General features: G+C 45.4%; 2 protein-coding genes across 2 annotated transcripts in view; both read left to right on the top strand.

Moving 5' to 3' along the window:
- Window positions 1–20498, top strand: part of TTN (titin) — a 246608-nt gene that overhangs the window by 38135 nt on the left and 187975 nt on the right. The window contains exons 44-54 of the mRNA XM_075153897.1: window positions 11364–13907; window positions 14603–14881; window positions 15987–16550; window positions 17176–17457; window positions 17555–17833; window positions 18205–18483; window positions 18582–18860; window positions 18981–19268; window positions 19389–19667; window positions 19768–20049; window positions 20156–20434. Coding sequence (XP_075009998.1) covers window positions 11364–13907; window positions 14603–14881; window positions 15987–16550; window positions 17176–17457; window positions 17555–17833; window positions 18205–18483; window positions 18582–18860; window positions 18981–19268; window positions 19389–19667; window positions 19768–20049; window positions 20156–20434 — 5634 coding nt within the window. The remainder of the gene's footprint in view (window positions 1–11363; window positions 13908–14602; window positions 14882–15986; window positions 16551–17175; window positions 17458–17554; window positions 17834–18204; window positions 18484–18581; window positions 18861–18980; window positions 19269–19388; window positions 19668–19767; window positions 20050–20155; window positions 20435–20498) is intronic.
- On the top strand, window positions 374–9718 carry LOC142083839 (uncharacterized). The gene is made up of 4 exons (XM_075153883.1): window positions 374–400; window positions 1037–1961; window positions 2574–6616; window positions 6830–9718. The coding sequence occupies exons 1-4, from the start codon at window positions 374–376 to the stop codon at window positions 7184–7186; spliced, it is 5352 nt and encodes a 1783-aa protein (XP_075009984.1). The 3' UTR covers window positions 7187–9718.

The following is a 20498-nucleotide window of genomic DNA, read 5'->3' as shown; positions in this document are numbered from 1 at the left end:
TGTTACACTGAATAATTAGTACCAGTAATTAGTAACATTGTGAAAAGCTTTTATCTGCTTACGTGCAGTGTCTGATAGGGAAAGAAAGACACATTTTAAACCATATTGGAACATGTTGCATGTTTGTTTTGATATGCAAAGGGTTACCTGCATTATAAGGTTATTTAAGTTTTAAAATATGTTTAAAACTTCAAATTTATAATTTTGCAGCCATATTCTTAACTTTTACTTCATGCTTTACAGCTGTCCACAGAGCTTTTATTTGTTCAATTTCCTTTTGAATGCATGGAATAGTTTAGTTCAGAAGGAAAGTTATACAAACCTTAACCATACTATTTTTAAACAAGTTAGCAACCTAACATTAATCAGTTCAATGGACACTATTGGATGGATGGATGAAGTATACTAGAAAGCATTTGTTGTTTAGGATATGTGAAAGCTACATATTCCCATTGATTCCTTGCACTTTTTTTACATACATTAATTCATCATTATACATCTCTTACCCTGGCTTGCAGATAGCATACGTGGTTCATGTTGCTTGCTTTTTTCCCTGTGCATAACACTGTGAAGTTAGTGGCTGTATTAGTTCGAATAAACGCCTTCTCATATCATGTTAGCTAATTACTTACTTTTTTTTTAATATCTTTCAAAATATTTTTTCTCAATTGTTTGAACATTTAATCTACAAACAGAAGGGTCAGAAAGGGCGTTTATTCTACTGTCTGCAAGTCAGGTAAGATTTTCTTCTTTGCTACCCAAAGACACACAGCTTTTCCAGGCAGCAAAAACATACACGCAGAAGAACGTGTTATTTTGAAATTCATTTTTGCTTGTTCAAGAAGAAATTTCCACAGTCTGAAGAAAGAACAGACAACGAACGATTTTCGTGTCAATCTTTAAAACAGAGCAAGGCGTTGCGTTTATTCGAACAAATATGGTGAGTGAATTACTTTTTTTTCCTGGGTGTGTGATGAAATCTGTTGCATGCCCATTTTTTATTTCAATATATTGCTATTTCATTTTTTTCAATCAGACAGCAGGCAGAGTGTGGCATGTTGTAACCCAGTCTCCTTCTCTTGCAGATCAGCACAGCAAAGCAAACCTCGAGGGACCTGGGACAGCGGTGGTGCTGGCTTGCACCCAGAACCGTAAACCCACCTTCACACAGGGACTCAAGTGTAGGTCTGTCTTGGAGGGAGACCCTGCACTCTTCCAGTGCAAGCTGGTGGCATGCCCAGCACCCCACATGGCCTGGTTTCACAACAACCGGCCGGTCCACCAGGACTGCCGCAAGGTGATCCGCACTGAGAGTGAGGAGTACACGCACCATGCCAGCCTGGAGCTGCGGGATGTGCGGGAGCACGATGCTGGCAGCTACAGGGTATTTGCCATTAACAGTGAGGGCTCAGCTGAGTCCACTGCCTCGCTGCTGGTGGCACGCAGTGGGGAGCAGCAGGGCTTGGGTTTCGCAGGGAAAGCAGAGTGGATGCGGGAGAACTGGGAGTGCCTGCTGCAGCAGCGGCGGGAGGACCGGCTGCGCGTGGTGCTCCGCTGCACTGGCTCGCCCTTCGACAAGGGGCAGGAGGCCGAGCAGTTGCTTGGGGACCTCTCCCCAGCCCGGGGCATGGTACGAACCATCCATTTCCAGAGGCTGCCACTGGTGGGGCCTCACCGTCCAGGGCTGGCATGTGGTAGGGAGAACAGTGGCACAGCGGCAGATGCTGAGGAGCTGCTGGATGAGGAGATCCGTTGGAAGCTGCAGCGGCTGCGGGAGGCAAAAAGGGCAGCGCTGAAAAAGAAGCAGGAATCCCTCGTGTCCATGCCCCAGGAGAGCCCTCCTGGAAAGCCCAGCCCATCTGAGGTGGTGGCCACGATGGATGGCTCGGAGCCCCTCACGGTGCAGCTAGTGAAAGGGTACCACAGGCCCAAGGCCACAGGGGAGAGATGGCAGATGCCAGGTGGGCTCCTGGAGCCCTGCCCACCCCTCTTTGTCCAGGAGATCAAGCCACAGGACGCTGTTGAGGGGCACAGATGCACCTTCTCCAGCCTCTTCCATGGCCGCCCACAGCCCACAGTCACTTGGTACAACAACACCAAGCCCGTGGGGCGCATCCGGGGCACCGCCGTTCACACCACAGAGTGCCACTCTACACTGACCTTCCCATCCCTGCTCCCACAGCATGGTGGCACCGTTACCTGCGTGATCTTCAACCCACTGGGCACAGTCAGCACCTCAGCTGCACTCCATGTAAGGCGGCGGATGCCAGCCTATGAGGCCACAAAGGAGGAGGAAAAGGAAAGGAAGAAAGAGGAGGAGGAGGAGGAGGAAAAGGAGGAGAAGGTGAAGGAGGAAAAAGAGGAGAAAGAGAAGGAGGAGGAGGAGGAGGAGAAGGTGGAAGAGGAAGAAGAAGGGGAGAAAGAGAAGGAGGAGGAGGAGAAGGTGGAAGAGGAAGAAGAAGAGGTCGGCCTGGCCTTCGCAGCAGAGCAGGGACTGTCAAATGCAGTTCCAGACTCAGACTTGCTGTCGCTGCCTGTGGAAATCAAAATCACTGCCCCCACTCCAACACCAGAGCAAGACACAGAGACGAGGGAGACCACGCGGCCCTCTCCAGATCAGGCTGCTCCCACCATAAAGCACAAGTTCAAGTTCTCATTTGATGTGGGAAATGAGCCACCCCAAATTGTGGCAGAAGCCCCAGCACACATTCATTGCCATGAAGGAGAGTCAGTGGTGTTGGAGTGTGCCCTGTCTGGGCAGCCCCCACCAGCTGTGGCCTGGTCCCTGAACGGCCAGAGTCTCTCTGCCAGCGAAAGGCTGAGGTTTGAGGAAGGCAAGAATGGCACATACCGCTTACACATCCGAGGGGTCTCTGTCGCGGATGCTGGGCTGTATTGTTGTGTAGCCAAGAATGCGGCTGGAACAGCGCAGACTGCCTCTGAGCTGACAGTGCAGCCCAGTGCACCCAGGGTGTATAGCAAGGATGGAAGCACTGAGGAACGGCCTGCCACAGACCATGTTCTGCACCTCCAAGGCCTCAGCACACTTGGGAAGGATGAAGAGGAACAGATCACATGCTCCAAGGAGGAGGAATCCCACCTACCCTGGTCCCTGAGGCTGTCTCCATCTCCTGGTGAGCAGTTGGAAGAGGAGTGTGAGAAAACTCCGTACTTCAGGGAAAGTGAGATGGAGGAAACAACGGTGCTGGATATCATGGAAGTTTATGCAAGGCAAGAAACAGGTTATACAGAAGAAAGTGTGAGGGATACAGATGGTATTTCTGAGATGAGGCAGCACAGGGGAAAAGCTGTTTCCGAGGAACACAGCTTTGGAATTGATACCACTGAGCTGCACCCCAGCACGCCCAGGGAAGAGCATGAACTGGTGGCCAAGGACTCAGGTCACTTTTCAGAGGAGCTGGAGGCTGAAGGAGACAAGGCGGTACCACACACAGATACTCTGTCCTGGGACATCTTGAAGTCACCGTTTGCGGAAGTGAAAGGGCAAACACATGTCTCTGACCAGTCTGCTCTGGCAAGGGAGTGTGAGGACTCACGATTTTTCATTCCTATATCACCTGTGGTGCAAGAGGGGAGTGATGTTTATGTGGAGGAGAGCTATGCCCCTGCCTGGGAGGCAATGTCTCCTGGTGTGCCTCTTGTCGAAGAGCCAGCTGTGCCCCACCTGCAGGACAACATTGCAAGCACGCCCACAAAGGAGCACTCTGGCTTTTATGACTTCTGTACAGAAGAGCAGCAGGAGGAACAGGCCAAGGAGCAAGAGAGATCAGTTGATATTGAACAGAACATCGAGCTTGACGATCATCTTTGTAAGGAAGAAATGATTGATACTGGGGATGTCGCACACCGGGAAATGCACAATGATGGGCAAATACTGCAAGAAATGGAGTCTGATGCAGGCAACTCTTCTTTGGATCTAATCCTCACTCCTCCTGGCATAGAAAACTCAGGTCAGGATTTTACTGAGGAAGTTGAGGTTCACCTAGAAGAAGTGCATTTCAAAGAGCAGCTGTTGCCATCCGAGACTGATAAAACCAATATCACATTTGATCTGAAGAAGTTTGTGGAGCCTTTCCCAGTTGCAGAGACTGTGGACACAGAACAAGCACAAACCCCCACAGCTCTGGAAAGTGTGGAGGTAGGAGTGACTGGGCTCATCTCCCCTGTGCACCAACATGATGTGCTTCTGGAAGAGATGTCTCTGAGTGAGGAGCTGTGTCAGAGCTACACGATGCAGCAGGAGGAGATCGGTGCCCAGGATGAGGCACAGTTAAGAGAAATCAGAAGGGCTGATTTGCAAATCCCTAATGGGGACCTTGGCAGCATCATGATATCTACTGAAGAAGGGTCTTCTGCTGAAGAAATTAATGAGTCAGAGGTGAATGTCTGTGGGGAGGATTCACTTGAGGGACAAATTCATAGTTTTCTGGTGGAGTCCACAAAGGATTTCCAAAGAGGAGTGCAGGAAACACATGTGTGGGAGAGTGGGGAACGACTGGAGACCACAGACTCCCAGAGTGACAGCTTCATCATTGATTTGAAAAAAGCTGCACGTGAAAAGAAACCCCAGGCTGGGCATCAGGCTGAGGAGGAAGGTTCTAGGGTAGAAAAGGTCTTTGAGACAGGAATGAGCAGCTCCACCTGTGAGATACAAAGCACAGATTCCCCTGAGGAGATGCTCAGGGACACCCAACAGGAACCAAACACAACCAAGGGCTTCTCTTTTGGGCAGCTCTTACTTGGTTTAATAGTGGATGATCCTGTGGCACAGAAGGAGCAAAGGAAGGAGTCTTGGGGCAAGAAGAGGACTCCCACTGAGGAAGCCTCTGAGAATAGCCTGGGTGGAGAAGGACTGTGGAAGGATAATTCTGCAGGTCCAGAGCCCAGTGCTGTTCAAGTCTCAGAGCTGGAGCCTGACTTGTCCCTGGCCAAGTATTTAAGGTCAACTGGGATGCAGGAAACTCCAGATCTCAAAGGGATAGTTCAGAAGGAGCAGCGAGAGACCATCACTTCACTGGAGGTGGAGGAGGTTACCTTCAGCACGGTTTACGACTATTACAACAACCAGCAGGAACTTGCCCGGCCATTCTCTCCTGAGTCAGAAATGTCTATAGAGCTGGAGAGCGCAAGTGGAGAGGAGTCACCTGATTCGGACCGCTTCGACACACCTCCCTCCTCAGTGGAGATCTTTGAAACTGCTTCATCAGCATCCTACCACACACCGCTCAGCACGCCTGAGTGCTACTCCACACCGTCTGAGGGCTCAGGATACAGCACACCTCCCGAGCGCTACTCCACACCATCCACAGGCTCAGGGTACAGCACACCGCCCGAGCACTACTCCACACCATCCGAGGGCTCAGGGTACAGCACGCCACCCGAGCGCTACTCCACACCGTCTGAAGGCTCGGTGTACAGCACACCACCTGAGCATTACTCCACACCCTCCCAGGGTTCAAAATGCAACACACCCTTGGAGCTCTACTTCACACCCTTTGAGGGACCCTGCTCTGCAACAGGGGACAGCACGCCACCAGAGCGCTACCGGACACCCACTGGGGAGTATATGGATGCCCTGGCCATGCTCCCCCTCTGTGAGAGAAGGCAGCAGCCTCCAGACCAGCCACAGGCTGAGGTGTTTAGGACCCCCTGTGAAGCCCTGGAACCATCAGGCAGGGAGATGCCACCTGCATTCCTCAAGGCGTTGAGCAGGAGGAGGCTGTATGAGGGCAGCACGTTGAGCTTTGTGGCCGAGGTGGTGGGTGTGCCCAAGCCAGGGGTGAAGTGGTATCATAATAAATCGCTGTTGGAGCTGGATGAGAGAGTGCAGATGGAGAAGGATGGGGACAAATGCATGCTGAAGATCACTAACATCCAGAAAGCCGATGGAGGCCAGTATCTGTGCCATGCAGTGAACATTGTCGGGGAAGCTAAAAGTATTGCGGAGGTGGAAGTTTTGTCTGAAGATGGGCGGTCACTAGCACTGCCACCCCCTGTCACCCACCAGCATGTTATACACTTTGACCTGGAGCAAAACACATCTTCAAGGTCACCTTCACCACAGGAAATCCTCCTGGAAGTGGAGCTGGATGAAAATGAGGTGAAGGAGTTCGAGAAGCAGGTCAAAATCATAACCAGTCCTGAGTTTAGCTCAGATAAGAAAAGCATGGTAGTTTCCCTGGATGTCCTTCCACTTGCCTTGTTGGAGCAAGCTGCAGGCTTGGCTGCAGAGGAGAATGAGGATGTAAAAATCGACTTCCAAGTAACTGAAATGCCTCCCCGCTTTGCTGTACCCTTTGCAGATGTCGAGGTGACAGAAGGCTTAGAGGCAGTGTTTGAGTGTGTGGTAACAGGTACTCCTGTCCCAGTAGTGCAGTGGTTCAGAGGTGACACCTGTGTGATACCTGCCACAGGGAAGTATGTTGTGACTCAGAAGGAGGGACTTCACAGTCTGAAGGTCCAAAATGTAGGTCCTTCTGACAGTGGCTGGTATCATTGTCGGGCAATCAATAGACTGGGAGAAGCAATGTGCAAAGGCTCCCTCATAGTCATGGCTCAGCAGGGAGCAAGTGCTAAGGCGAGCAGCGAGACAGTCGCAGGCAGTGAACCACACAGGCCCCAGAAGTGTGACTTGCTTTTGAGCAAGACTGTGAGCTCGGGTGACCAGTCAGAAATAGAGCTGGAGTTTGAGTTCGAGCCACACGTAGACGACTCAGAGAAAGCGATCCGACTGCTTGCGGTGACTCAACAAGAGCAGGAAGTGGAAGGGGAGAAGTGTGTCAACATTAGCTTTGATGTGTTTGCAGAGCCGTCCCAAGAGGAACGGGTTGAGTTTAGGGCAGAGGACTCGGAGAGCTGCAGCTTTGAGTTCCAGGTCGCAGACGCTCCTCCCAAATTTCTGAGGCTCATTTCCGACTACAGTACATTTGTAGGTGCCTCAGCATGCTTCCAGTGTCTCGTGACTGGTTCCCCCCACCCAAGTATCCGCTGGTACAAGGATGGGGTGTTGTTGGAAGGGGACAGGTACTGTGTGCAGGAAAAGCAGAGGGGTTGTCATAGCCTTACTATTGAAAACTTGATGCAAAGTGACAGTGGGCAGTACAAATGTATAGCTACTAACAGGGCAGGAACTGCTGAGACTTGGGCTGTGTTAACATTATACTAAATTTCCATAATTTATTTCAGAGTCTCTTTTGAAACACTAAATGTTTTTGTGCTGTTGTTCACTGCAGGTAATAATGCAGCACTCATTTTAGGGGCATTGTTTTTCATCTCTTTAGGGATGAAAACCACTCTGTGGGTATATTTCTGAATCACTTAAACTTGCCTTCGTTGGGGAATTTAAGTGAGATTTAGTCTGTGCATAGGTCTTGTGCACACTTTCTGCACGAAGGTATATTTCAGGCTCCTTCCAAGCTCCTTACCCATTCTTGTAAAGATATTTTAATTGACACTCATTTACGTAGGACTAATTTTTTCATATAGTGTACATATTCCTGTGTGTCTGTAACAGTGCAATCATTATTGTTTTATGTAAGCTAGAAATCACCTGAAAATGTAGAAACCAACTTCTTCTTGTAACCTAAAGGTATGGAATACTAACTTATGCTTGTTGTTTAGTTTGGATATAGTTCTGTGAAAGAACTCCTTAAACTGGTATTCCCCCTTCTCACGATGTTGTGTCAGAACATGTGAGTCTCACTGATTCAAATCCTGTGTTTACAGTTTCTATCACTGCAAAATTCTTACATCCGTGGGCCTCATTCTGTTGACTCATGGAATTAAATGACTTTTTTTTTTTAAGTCAATGGAATTATGCTCTTGCAAAGAAAAGCAACACAATGGGAAGAAAATGAAAGTTTTGCGTTAGTAGAGACTGGACAGGATTTTTTTCTCTATTACCAAGTAATAAACATGAAAACATATTTTGTATATTTTTGTTAGAGGGAAAGGAGAGGGAGCATAATAAATCAATGATGTAACTGTAAATTCATTAAAATAATTTTGGTTGTCCCCGTATTCCAGTGTCATTCATAAAAAATACATAGTATTAAAAAAGTGAGAGATTTTTATGCAGTATTCTTGTTTCACATTAGAACTAAATCTCTACATATTCCTTTTTTCTTTTTTTTTTATTAGTAACAGTTAAGTGTGCTATGTGTCAAGATGACCAGAAATAAGTAGAATACATTCAATTGTTATCTGTGGCATTTTCTCAGCAGAAGAGATTTTTACATTAATGTTCTCAATGTGAGTATATATTTTTGTATTTAAAATAATGCTAATATTTAGGAGGAGGAATCAGCAATAGCTGACATAATTAAATCAGAACTAAATCTATCTTACATAAACAATGATAAATTGATTAAGAAAATATGTTAAAAGTATGAAAGTTATTAACTAATGTTTATCAGAAGTTAAATAACTCTCTAATACATGTGCCAGCTTTCCAGTTACCTATATGCCAAGGTGAAACCTTGAGTTCAACAACCCTAAGCAAAAATTATTTTTACTTTGATTACCTGTTCCTGAGGTTCTTCCAGTTATTTACAAATTTCTGTCAGTTGCCTTGCAAAGTGCTTTAAGGAGCATGATTTTAAGCATAAAAGGACTATTCCTATAGTACATTCAGTTATGTCCACACATGTTCTTATTTCTGAGTTTGATGTGTCCTCACACTGAGGTCAGCATGCCTCAAAAACCTAATAATCTTTAAGACTATCCCATCACTCACCTGGGATAGTAATTTTTGACCAAAAAATTCACTTTGCCCAACTGTGTAGCCTGATATATACTTAAAGTCAAGAGTGAAAAGTTCTAATGACCCAGTACCTGGGAAAAATGACTGGAGTGGTTAGGCTAATACCAATGTGTCACTTCAGTTTCTTCCCAGTCATGATCCCATGATAAATATTTAAGATTTGTATGTTGTTAAAAGGCAGAGATAATTGTGATTTCTCATAGGTAATGGTGGTAGGAAAGAGAAGCATGAGTGTCTGACCCAACGTTGTGCTGGGAAAGAATTACTTTCCTTAATCCATTCCTTGCGTAGACGTGTAGCACTAACTGATTCATTAGGCAGCAGAGGTCCCTAGGGAAGTTGGCATGAATTGTCTGATGTTATGTGTCAGCTGTGACATGAGGGGTCTTTCAGGTCCAAAGCCAGAGAGGTCAGAGGCCCTTTGGTTAGGTCCTAAGCAATTATGACGTGTGTTTAATTTGCACATAAATGAACCGAAATTTTTAGTAGAAACAGGCCCATAACTTGTTTTTGAAGCCATAAGCCAAACAGGTCCAAGTTCATGTTCACATCTGAAATATATGGCCAAGCACTTTTATCTCTACCTGTGTAGTCGTGTTTGTGGTTTATGTAAGTTTAAAGGTCTTGTTTTAAGTTTCATACATTAGCCAGGAGCACTATCATGTGCTTATGGAGAGACAAAGTCTCACCTAAGCTGCGATGATATAAATCTGGAGTAATTCTAGTTTTGAATAAACTTACTCTGGGGCAACTGGTATAGCTTAGAGCCATGACTGATCAACTCTCTTCAAAATTTTGTGCTTTCATAGGAACTACAAAACTCACAATTTCATTGTCAGGTTTAATGTTGTCTTCATTTCTACAAACCAAGTATCTTAAAAAAAGGATGAATTATGTTTGTTTGTCATCAATGTGTATTGAATGCTAACATGTATAGCTAATTTGTGAAATAAATACGTAAATGATTTAAGTCCGTCGCTTCTTGTACTTTATTTAGTTCACAGACATAACTAAAATATGAAAAAGTATCTGTGTAGTTTTTCTGTCATAAATATCCAGGAACACACAAAAGTGCATTAATTTTTGCCACACTCCTGTATATAAAGTGTTCTCATGTGTGTTAGCATAAGTTCCATTCTGCAATTTTTATATTTTATTATGGGCCCGATTCTGCCCATTCTCAAATTCACTAGCACATTGTATTTCTGGGGAAACTGTCCTACTGTTTTAACAAGGCTGGTACATAATACTGAAGGACTGGTGTAATTTTTTTTTTACCTAAACATCTCTTCTCTGCAGTTAATCACTGTATGCACTGTGCTATGTCATGTATATTATGGTATTTGTGGCAAGATTAATACTTGCTAAAACCAAGGAGAAAGAATTGGGTATGGCATATTCTGTTCTTCTTTATAGTTGTTATTGGAGTGCAGCAAAAATTATTATCTCACAATAAGTTTTGGAATTTAAGACACTGTAATTGAGAGACTTATCAAGGTTCACCATTAGAGTGCCTGGAGACATTTATCCACTCACGCTTCTTTTATTCTTTTTTAACGACTCTCCTATCTTTCCAGCATCAAATACTGTGGGCCTTAACTGAGCAAACTTGACTCAGTGAAGACAACAGGATTTGATTTCCAAAAGTTTTTTTTGCGCCGTGCTTTTCATGGATGGCTTGTTCCATTCCTGGAAGTCTCAAATTTCACTGATATTTCTAGTGTCAAGCATCTGCAGAGAATGTTCTTAACGTCTGCTTCCTCTCATTTTTAAACCACAATTAGAACAAAGCAGTCCAACACATAAATGTCTAAATTCACAAAGGCAAGAGAAAGAAAAACGTTAAAGTGCTCTGTCTTTTTCTCTGGTATTGTGGGAGTTTTAATATTCAACATTGTGACAGGGAGGGGTTTAAAAGCAGAGATTTAAACCTGTTTAAATGACGTTAAATCAAGGGTGCAAACTTGTGATTTTAGTAATAATGGTGTTGTAAGCATAAAGGTCTAATGACAAAAACAGGACAAAGCTGGTAAGGGAGAGGTAATATCTTAGTGTGTTAGATGAAAGACAGAGTTGAAAGAGATGAACTAACTGCACCAGCAGAAAGGTTCTGCGCTGAAAACTTTGTGTTATTTTTCCAATCCTAATTCTGGCATTCTGCTTTTTCTTGGTGTTTTGAATTAAACCAGGGTCTTAGCACTGCTCTGCTGTTTGTATGAGTGTACATACAAATATGTATGGCACTACGACTTTATATTTGTGAAATGCACCGATGTTGTTTGACTGTTACTTGCACTGTATACTTTGAGGGTATGCCTAAACCATACTGTGATGCCAGGTTTAAAAAGCCACCCATGTTGATCCAGATGGGAAGTTCATAAGTAACCTGACAGCACAGCATGTCTTGCTGTTTTTGGCAGGTGTGTATTTCACAGCAAGAGGACCTCATGTTCATTAACTGTTGTACAGTATTGAGAAAGCCTCCAGATATACAAAAATAGTTGCACTAACACTGTTTCTTGCTATCTACAAGTGTTGTCTTAAACATTCTAGTAAAACTAAACAATTTTTTTCCACACAGACATCGCTAGCTCTCTTATTGTGTCTTCTGAGGAAGGAAGAAGTGAAGGCTACAGCAGCGGCCTTCAGTTGTCTGATAGAGAGAAAACACTTGAATTTGAGCCTGAAAAACCAGTTTATTCCAGCAAAGCAAAGATGAAAATGGAGGAGGGGGGCAAAGCCCCTGTTTTCCTCAAACAGGTCTCAAATGTTGAAGTCTGGCAGGGAGACGTAGCTAGGCTGTCTGTTACTGTTACTGGCAGCCCCACACCCAAAATCCAGTGGTTTTTCAACAGTAGGAAGCTAACCCCATCCATGGACTGTAAGTTAGTGTTTGCTGGCAATGACCACAGCCTCATCCTCCCATACGTGGATGTGCAGGATGAGGGCGAGTACACGTGCGTGGCCAGCAATGTACATGGTGAGACCACATGCAGCGCCCACCTCCACGTGCAGCAGCGGATACCAGGGGTCCCTTGCTTTACCAGGGAGCCAGACAGTGTGCAGTGTGCACAGGGCTTCACCGCAATCTTTGAGTACACCGTGGCTGGGGAGCCATGCCCCAATGTGCAGTGGTTCAAGGGGAGTGAGCAGGTCTTCTCCAATGCACGTCGTTCTGTTGCTCACCACCCTGACGGCTCGGGCTCCCTGACAGTGCGGGAGTGCATGGAGGAGGACACTGGGGTCTACACGTGCAGGGCTGTGAGTGTCCTGGGCGAGGCCACATGCTCTGCCGAGCTCCTTGTGCTGCCTGAGGAGCATGCTGTGTGCAGGCAGAGCCCATCCTTGCAGCACTCTGCGGTGGCAGAGGACCAAAGTCCCCTCTCCTATGAGGAGGCTGGCGAGCTTCCTGCCATGGAAGAAGCACTCAGCCTTGAGGCCATGAGGGAGCCCCCAGCCCTCCTTCAGCTCCAGACGAGCCAGGCAGAGCACGTGCTGCCCAGGGAGGACATCTTGCCAGGTCTGCCACCGGCCTGCTTGGTTGCACAGAGTGTTGAAAAGATGCTCGCCCAGGTCGCCACAACACAAAAGAGCGGCAGGCTTCTGGCAGAGCCACTGAAAACCCTCCCTGCTTGCCCCCAGAGTGTCACGCCTGCAGCAGCGATGGAGACACAACTGCCAGGCTGCCTTGGCACTGTAGCTGCACAGATACTCTTGCCCAAAGAGCAAGTCATCCCCAAGATGGCAGAGCAAATGGCTGCTCTGAAGACAGAGACCTCCCAAGCCCTTCTACAAGTGTCAAGCACCACTGAGAGCCGTGCCGTAGATAGTGACCACATCCAGGTCCTTGAGGGCTTCCAGGCAATGCAAGGTGAGATGAAGGCTGAACCCATGTTTCCCTCTGATTTGGCCTTCACTGGGGGCCAAGCTGTGCCCCTGGAGAATGTTTCTTCCCTGGAAGCAGCAGAGGAAGATTTTGCTGCAAGAATCCGTGAGGGACAGGCTGTGAGATTTCCCTTGCTGCTAGAAGAAAACCAGCTCCTTGAGGAGGAACATGTCAACGATCTTGCCATCCCACTTAGGCAGAGTCCAAGGGCGGGGAGACAACCCCATGAAACAATGTACACCCACCAGCTCCAGCCAAGCCAAGTCCTCAACAAAGAGAGCCAGCTCACTGCTCAGGTTCCCAAGACCTGTAACTTAGACATAAAATCTCAAATTAGAAATGCACTGAAAGCTGCAGTGGTAAATGAGCAAAACCTCTTGTTTTCAGAATGGTTGGCTGATAAAGAAAACATTGAAGTACAGACAATAAACATCACCAAGGAACATAAACACACCCTATGCACCTATGTTGTGACCACAGGAGGACTCAGTCCCATAGAAATCCCAGTGTTCTTGGGAGAAATCACCATTCAGACAGCTGACCAGAAAACGGTCTTGAAGGAGGCTTTCTATTCTCTTATTTGTGAAGAAAAACATCTTGTGACAGATGAAGAATCCAAAGCATTGCCAGTCCATCCCAGTCCACTTCTCTCAGGAAAATCCTGTGATGAAACCCCTGAGCTGGAGCCCCAGCAGGCTCAGAGGACTATGGAGGCAGAAATACCCCTGGAGCAGCCTTTGTTTGCACAAGTAATCAACACTGTGACTGGGCACAGTCAAATCAAGGATATAGGTGCAGCTGCAGCCACTGCTGATGTAGCCTCCGTAAATGTTCCCATTGAGACACCCACAGAAATACTGAAAAGGAAGGAGAAAAGGGAAGAAATATGTGAGGAAGAGGGCAGAGAGGGTCTGGAAAGCAGAGCTGGGAAGCTAGAGGATGAGCTGGGCAAAGAGAGTTATCCCATCATACATAGCAAACTGGTTGACACTGTTGTGGAGGAAGGGGAGAGCGTCAGTCTGGTGTCTGCCATAACAAATGTCAGAGAGGTGAACTGGTACTTTGAGGGTAAACTGGTGTCTTCAGGCGACAAAATCAAATGTTTGCAAGACCAGGACACATACACACTAGTAATAAGCAAAGTGTGTGGGGACATTCACCAAGGAGAGTACACCTGTGAGGCGCTGAATCAAGGTGGAAAAAGAGCAACAGCAGCAAAACTCACAGTTGTTAAAAGAGGTTGGATTATGGAGATAAAATACTACCTTTCTAATACACTGCTCCACTAACGAAACTGCCCTACTATGTGTCTGTATCTTTGGGTGCAGATACAATATTAATACCATCATGCCACTAATCAGAGGGCCCCCTTTCTCTCTGGATTTATGGTCTCCTTTTACCACATTGCAAAGTCTCTCACTTCTCTCACCCCAGTCTTTGGTCAGGAACTTTGTTTCTTCCTGTTCTCATCACACAAGCATGGTCAGGACAAGTTGTATCTCAGTCCCAACCACCTCCCATTGTTGCCTGTGAAGTGGACCTGCTCTTCCCACTTTTCTCACTGCTGCACCCTCTCTCATTCTTTAGAGACATTGCACAGTTTTAGCACAATTTCTCATTCACACCGTAATTTCTCACAGCTCCAGGACAGTGTGCTATACGTTTGTATCACATTACTATTGTGCATTGCTGCTGCACGTTGTTTTTCCAGTATCACCACTGTGTTTCCTGATGTCATTATGCACTGTAACACTGTCTGTCCACTGAGCCTGGTACTGCTTTCATTTCTTACAGGTATTTTTTTCTTTTACAGTCACTTTATGTGGATTGCAAGTAAATCACCTTTTTTTTTTTTTCCCAGTCAGTCACTTCACTGTTACTTTCCAGAATGTCAGCAGGCAGGGCTTTGAGTTACTCTCTGCTTCTGATTTCAGTTGCACCAATCCTAAGAAGAAGGCTCGAATCTCTGGAGGTGGCTGTGAATCACGTGGCCAAGTTTACCTGTGAGGTAGAGACTGCTCCCAATGTCAGGTTCCAGTGGTACAAAGCTGGCCGAGAGATATATGATGGGGACAAATACTCCATTCGCACCTCCAACTACCTCTCCACGCTGGAGATCCCGAGGCCTCAGGTTGTTGACTATGGAGAGTATAGCTGTAAGGCTTCCAACCAGCATGGCAGTGTAAGCTCTACAGCCCTTTTAACAGTAACTGGTGAGTACAGACTTCCAAGCATTTCTCCTTCACCTTAAAATACCGTGGTATATTGCAATGCCTTCACTGCTATACTTACAAATGTTTATGGTAGGGCTCTTGATTGCCATTGTTATACATAATCCATACCTAATTTTGGCAGGCACAAGCATAGAGAAGGAATAATTTTTGACAATGTTACTTTTAGGTGCTTTCTGTACCTAGAAAAGGGAATCAGTGTGAAAAGTTTCAGAAGGGAAGAAAGAAGGGGGGGAAGAGACAGCGGGAGGAGCTAGACTGTCAACAGAATGGGATTGGTTTGTGAATACATTCTTGAAGAAGGTTTATTTAACTTCCAGACAACAAGAAAACATACATTTTAAATCTGATTTCTTTGGTGTAATAATCACTGTGCGATTATCCTAACACCCTATGTTTATCCTGCAGCTATACTTGTGAGGCAGGCTATGCAGCTATGCATACCTGAATATCTGTGTGCCATGGCCAGAGGGGAACTCTGGGTGGTTGGGGAAATAGATCTTCTCAAACAAACAAAAGAGGGTTTAAAGCTGTTTCTATTTGCAAACTTTTTTGTCTATTGAGAGCTATACAATTATCTTCTTTTTTTTTTTTTTTCTCTTAAAAAAACCCCACAAATATCTTTTGGACTTTTAGTGTATGGTGATTTTTTTACTCTGACTTTTCTCTTTGTGGGAGGAGTCTTTATGTGGTCTTTGCTAAGTGCCAGATGCTAGAGACTAAAGAAAGATGCACAAACTGTAAAATGCATGCAAACTTGTCCATCTTGAGGGAATGGTGTGCAAACATGTCACTCTTGGGGGAGGAAGTTCTGGCTTTTGGTTTATTTTCTTTTAGTTTGTACATTGCTCCAGAGATTCAAAATGCCTTCAAGCTCTGGAGCAGTATACAGACCCAAGAAGTACAAACCAAAAGCCAAAATTCATCATCTTTAACACCTCTTATCTCCTTCACTGCTGGTTTCTTTTGCTTAAGAGTGTCCAGTGACAAACTGGCCCCTCTTGCTCTCTGTACCTGGCAAATGTGGAGAAAGAGCATAAGCTCTGGTCCTCACCTCTGGATAACATTGAACCCCTTTGTTTTGCAGAAGCACTTCCGCCAACGTTTCTTACCAGACCTGAATCTATCACTACTTTTGTGGGCAAAAGTGCCAAGTTCCTGTGTACTGTTTCGGGCACTCCAGTCATCGACGTCGCCTGGCAGAAAGATGGCACGACCATTTCACCTTCGGACCACCACAAGATCTCCAAAGTGGAAAATAAACATGTGTTAGAAATTTCCCTTCTCACCACCAGTGACAGAGGGGTTTACACTTGCAAAGCTTCCAACAAGTTTGGGGCTGACATTTGCCAGGCTGAAATGGTCATTATAGACAAGCCCCACTTCATTAAAGTTTTGCAGTCAGTGCAGTCAGCAGTCAATAAAAAAATACATCTTGAATGTCAGGTAGATGAAGACAGGAAAGTAACAGTAGGGTGGACAAAGGATGGAAACAAAATCCCTCCAGGCAAAGATTATAAGATTTACTTTGAAGACAAAATAGCCTCACTTGAGATTCCTCTGGCTAAGCTCAAGGATTCAGGCCACTATGTGTGCACTGCCTCAAACGAGGCAGGAAGCAGCTCCTCTTCTGCCAGCGTCACAGTCAGAGGTAAGATAGTCCTATGCCCCCTTTACCTTTGCTCTTCTTGGGTTCCCCATTTCTTCTTTTGCAGCCAAAAGACTTCTTTGGGCTGAAATCACGCTGTCAACTCTTCTCAGACTTCAGACCATCAGGTTCATTCACCTCTTGCTCGTTTCCCTTGCTGCCTTCCAGTGCACTGTGTGTTGCTTCAATATTTCTTCCACCAGCCAGATCCAAGAATTGCTCCTGTATGCAGGGGAGAGATGGGCGGAGAGGGCAAGAGAAACTGCAAGAACTGCAGCAAAGATTATACTGATATTTTCTGAAGTCATGTTTTCTGAAGTCATGTTTTCTTCTTGCATTAGGAACCAATCTTTCAAAGCTTTGTATGTCACCCTTCTTTCCTTTTTCTCTTTTCCTTTCCCCTTTTCTTTCTTCCCCTTTTCTTTCTTCCCCTTTTCTTTCTTCCCCTTTTCTTTCTTCCCCTTTTCTTTCTTCCCCTTTTCTTTCTTCCCCTTTTCTTTCTTCCCCTTTTCTTTCTTCCCCTTTTCTTTCTTCCCCTTTTCTTTCTTCCCCTTTTCTTTCTTCCCCTTTTCTTTCTTCCCCTTTTCTTCCCCTTTTCCCCTTTCTTCCCTTTTCTTCCCATTTTTAGAACCACCATCCTTTGTGAAGAAAGTCGATCCATCTTATTTACTGACCCCAGGTGACTCTGCACGCCTTCAATGCAAAATCAAAGGGTCTCCTGAAATCCAGGTTACTTGGTTCAAGAACAATAAGGAAATCCGTGAAAGCAACACACACAGGATGTCTTTTGTCAATTCTGTGGCTGTGTTAGATATTTTGGAGATGAAAGTTGATGACAGTGGGAGCTACTCATGTGAAGCTGTAAATGAGGTTGGAAGTGACAGCTGCACCACCGAAGTAGTTGTCAAAGGTCCGTTCTTGCTGCTACCAGTCCATTCTTAAGAAAAACCTTCCCTTCCTTTTTTTTTTTTACATGGATGACTAATTCTTTCTTGCTGCTTTTATAGAGCCTCCGTCTTTCATCCGAACACTTGAACCAGCAGAGGTAGTGAAGGGAACAAACACCATTCTTCAGTGTGAGGTTGCTGGTACTGGACCGTTTGAGATTAGCTGGTACAAAGACAAGAAACAGATTCGCAGTAGTAAAAAATACAGGTTGACCTCTCAGAAAGCTGTTATTTCTCTGGAGGTGTCCTCATTTAATAGTGCGGATGTCGGTGAATACGAGTGTGTGATAGCTAACGAAGTCGGGAAGTGCATATGCAGTGCAACATACATCTTGAAAGGTCAGTGGGAGAGAGAAAACTCCACTTACTGAAGGGATTGGCAAGAACCTCTCGTTTTTTAAAATGTCTTTTCTTTGGATTTGTAGGTGGCTAGGGAGGGTGGGGAGGGAGTGTATCTTCTTCTCTTAAAATTCTGTGTATATCTTAACTCTTATCTGGCGTCAAACCTGTGAATTTGAAGGACCTTGAGCTTAAAGGGCCATGCATTAGCTCCTAGCTGGGGAATGCAGCTCTTCTCTTTGCCTGCTCTTTAGCTGAATTGCGCCATGTACTACACATATTGTCTCATAAATCTGTCTTTAAGCAGTAGATTTCATGGGATGATGTGATAGCAGATGAGTATTTCTTCTTGTCTCTTTTCTTTGAACTAGAACCACCATCTTTTGTTAAGAAAATCGAAAATGTGACAGCTCTGGCTGGAGATAGTATTACATTACAGGCTGTGGTGAAAGGGTCAGAGCCTATTTCTGTGATGTGGATGAAGGGCAAAGACATCATTCAAGATGATAACAAAGTAAGAGTGACATTTGAACACGGTCTAGCAACGCTGCAAATTACCGGCGTCCAGCTGAGTTCTGGTGGCAAATACACCTGCGTGGCTGAGAATGATGCAGGAAGTCAGTCCTGCTTTGGTGAACTAGCAGTGAAAGGTCAGTGGAGTAGTGCTGTGATCCCTGCATTGTCTCCCAGTTGAGAAGAAAAGCAATTTCCTTTTGTCCTTAACACTAGTTGTTTAATTCTGTTGTAGAACCTGCCAAAATCATTGAAAAATCCGAAATGATCCAGGTAACAGCAGGGGAACCAGCCATTTTGGAGTACACTGTCACAGGCACTCCAGAGCTAAAAACCAAATGGTTCAAAGATGGAAGACCACTACCTGCCAGCAAAAAATATAGGATCAGCTTTAAAAATAACATTGCCCAGCTCAAGTTTTATGCCACTGAAATGCAGGACAGTGGCGAGTACACCTTTGAGATATCCAACGATGTGGGCATCAGCTCTTGTACTACCAGCTTCACTGTGCTAGGTTGGTACTGACTCTGCAAAGAGCCCTGCCACTCTGCTCTGAGCCCATCAGAGCCAGAAGCAGAGCTGCATGCCTGTTTTGCTCATGTGTGGTTTCTTTCATTTTTTTCACTCTCAACAGATCGCACTCTCCCTCCCTTCTTTACTAAACCACTGAAGAATATTGACAGCATCATTAGCACCTCATGCCGTCTAGACTGCAAAATTTCAGGCTCTCTTCCAATGACCGTCTCTTGGTTTAAGCAGGACACTGAGATCACTTCCAGTGCCAAGTACACAGTACACTTTGCAGAAGGCTCCGCATCTTTGGAAATAAAACACCTAGATGCAAGTGACGCTGGGGTCTACATTTGCCGAGCCACAAACTCTGCTGGTAGCAAAGACAGCAGTAGCACTTTGTTTATAAAAGGTTTGGCAATTTATTTTGCATTTCTTGGAGTTTTACTTTTCATGTGATAATACTTTTCTTCCCCAAAGTGCAGGCCATATGTCTTACTCTTGACAATTGTTTTCTTTCAACGCAATCTAGAGCCACCCAGCTTCACTGTAGAACCAGAGTCCCAAGATGTACTGCCTGCATCAACTGTACGTTTCAAAGGCACATTTAAAGGCACAACACCACTGACGGTGAAATGGTTTAAAGGTGATACTGAGCTGGTGACAGGAGGAGCCTGCTACATTATGACAGAGGCATTAGCAAGTTACTTGGAGCTTTACGCGGTCAAACCAACAGACTCAGGAAAATACACCTGCAAAGTCTCCAATGTAGCTGGTTCAGTAACATGCAGTGCAAACTTGTTTGTAAAAGGTTTGCATTCTTACTCTCTTTTAAACTTTCAGCTGCTGGATTGACCCAGTGGTATTCTTTCTTGCCTTCTTTGTCCTGAACACTCTTCTTAAATCCACAGAACCTGCTGCCTTCAAGGAGAAGCTAGAACCAGCCCATCTGGTAAAGAAAGGTGGATATGCTGAGCTGACCTGTGAAGTCACTGGTACTCCTGAGATTAAAATCACATGGTTCAAGGATGATAGAGAGCTAAAAGAGAGTGACAAATACAGGATGTCTTTTGCAAAATCCTTGGCAATACTCCATCTTACAGAGGTTGAGACAGAAGACAGTGGGGAATACATTTGTGAGGCCAAAAATGATGCTGGAAAAGATATTTGCAGTAGCATTGTTACAATCAAAGGTGTGTGTGACATCCAGCCACCCAGTTAGCTCTTTAAATGCAGTGCAGTTTTACAGGCTTCGAAAGTATGATTAATACAAACCGCACTCTCTCTTTTGCACTGTAGAGTCACCTCATTTTAGCAAGGAGTTTCAATCCATGGAAGTCTTGAAGGATTCTGATGTGGTTTTGGAGTGCGAGGTGCTTGGCACACCTCCCTTTGAAGTGTTTTGGGTGAAAGATGATAAACCTGTGCGGAGCAGTAAGAAGCACAGAATAAGCATTGAGAAATCTTTGATTAGCCTCCACGTTTTCAGGTTTGATGCTTCTGATGTTGGCGAGTATCAGTGTAGAGTAACAAATGATGTCGGGAGCTGCCTCTGCAGTTCGGAGGTCACACTGAAAGGTTAGTGCAAGGTGCAGAATGCCACTAGCATGCTCTTATCCCAGTGTGGTTTCCATGCCACACT

This window comes from Calonectris borealis, chromosome 6, assembly GCF_964195595.1.
Source record: "Calonectris borealis chromosome 6, bCalBor7.hap1.2, whole genome shotgun sequence".
Classification (NCBI taxonomy): domain Eukaryota; kingdom Metazoa; phylum Chordata; class Aves; order Procellariiformes; family Procellariidae; genus Calonectris; species Calonectris borealis.
Note: the sequence above shows the minus strand (reverse complement) of the source record. Positions and strands in the feature narration are given on the sequence as shown.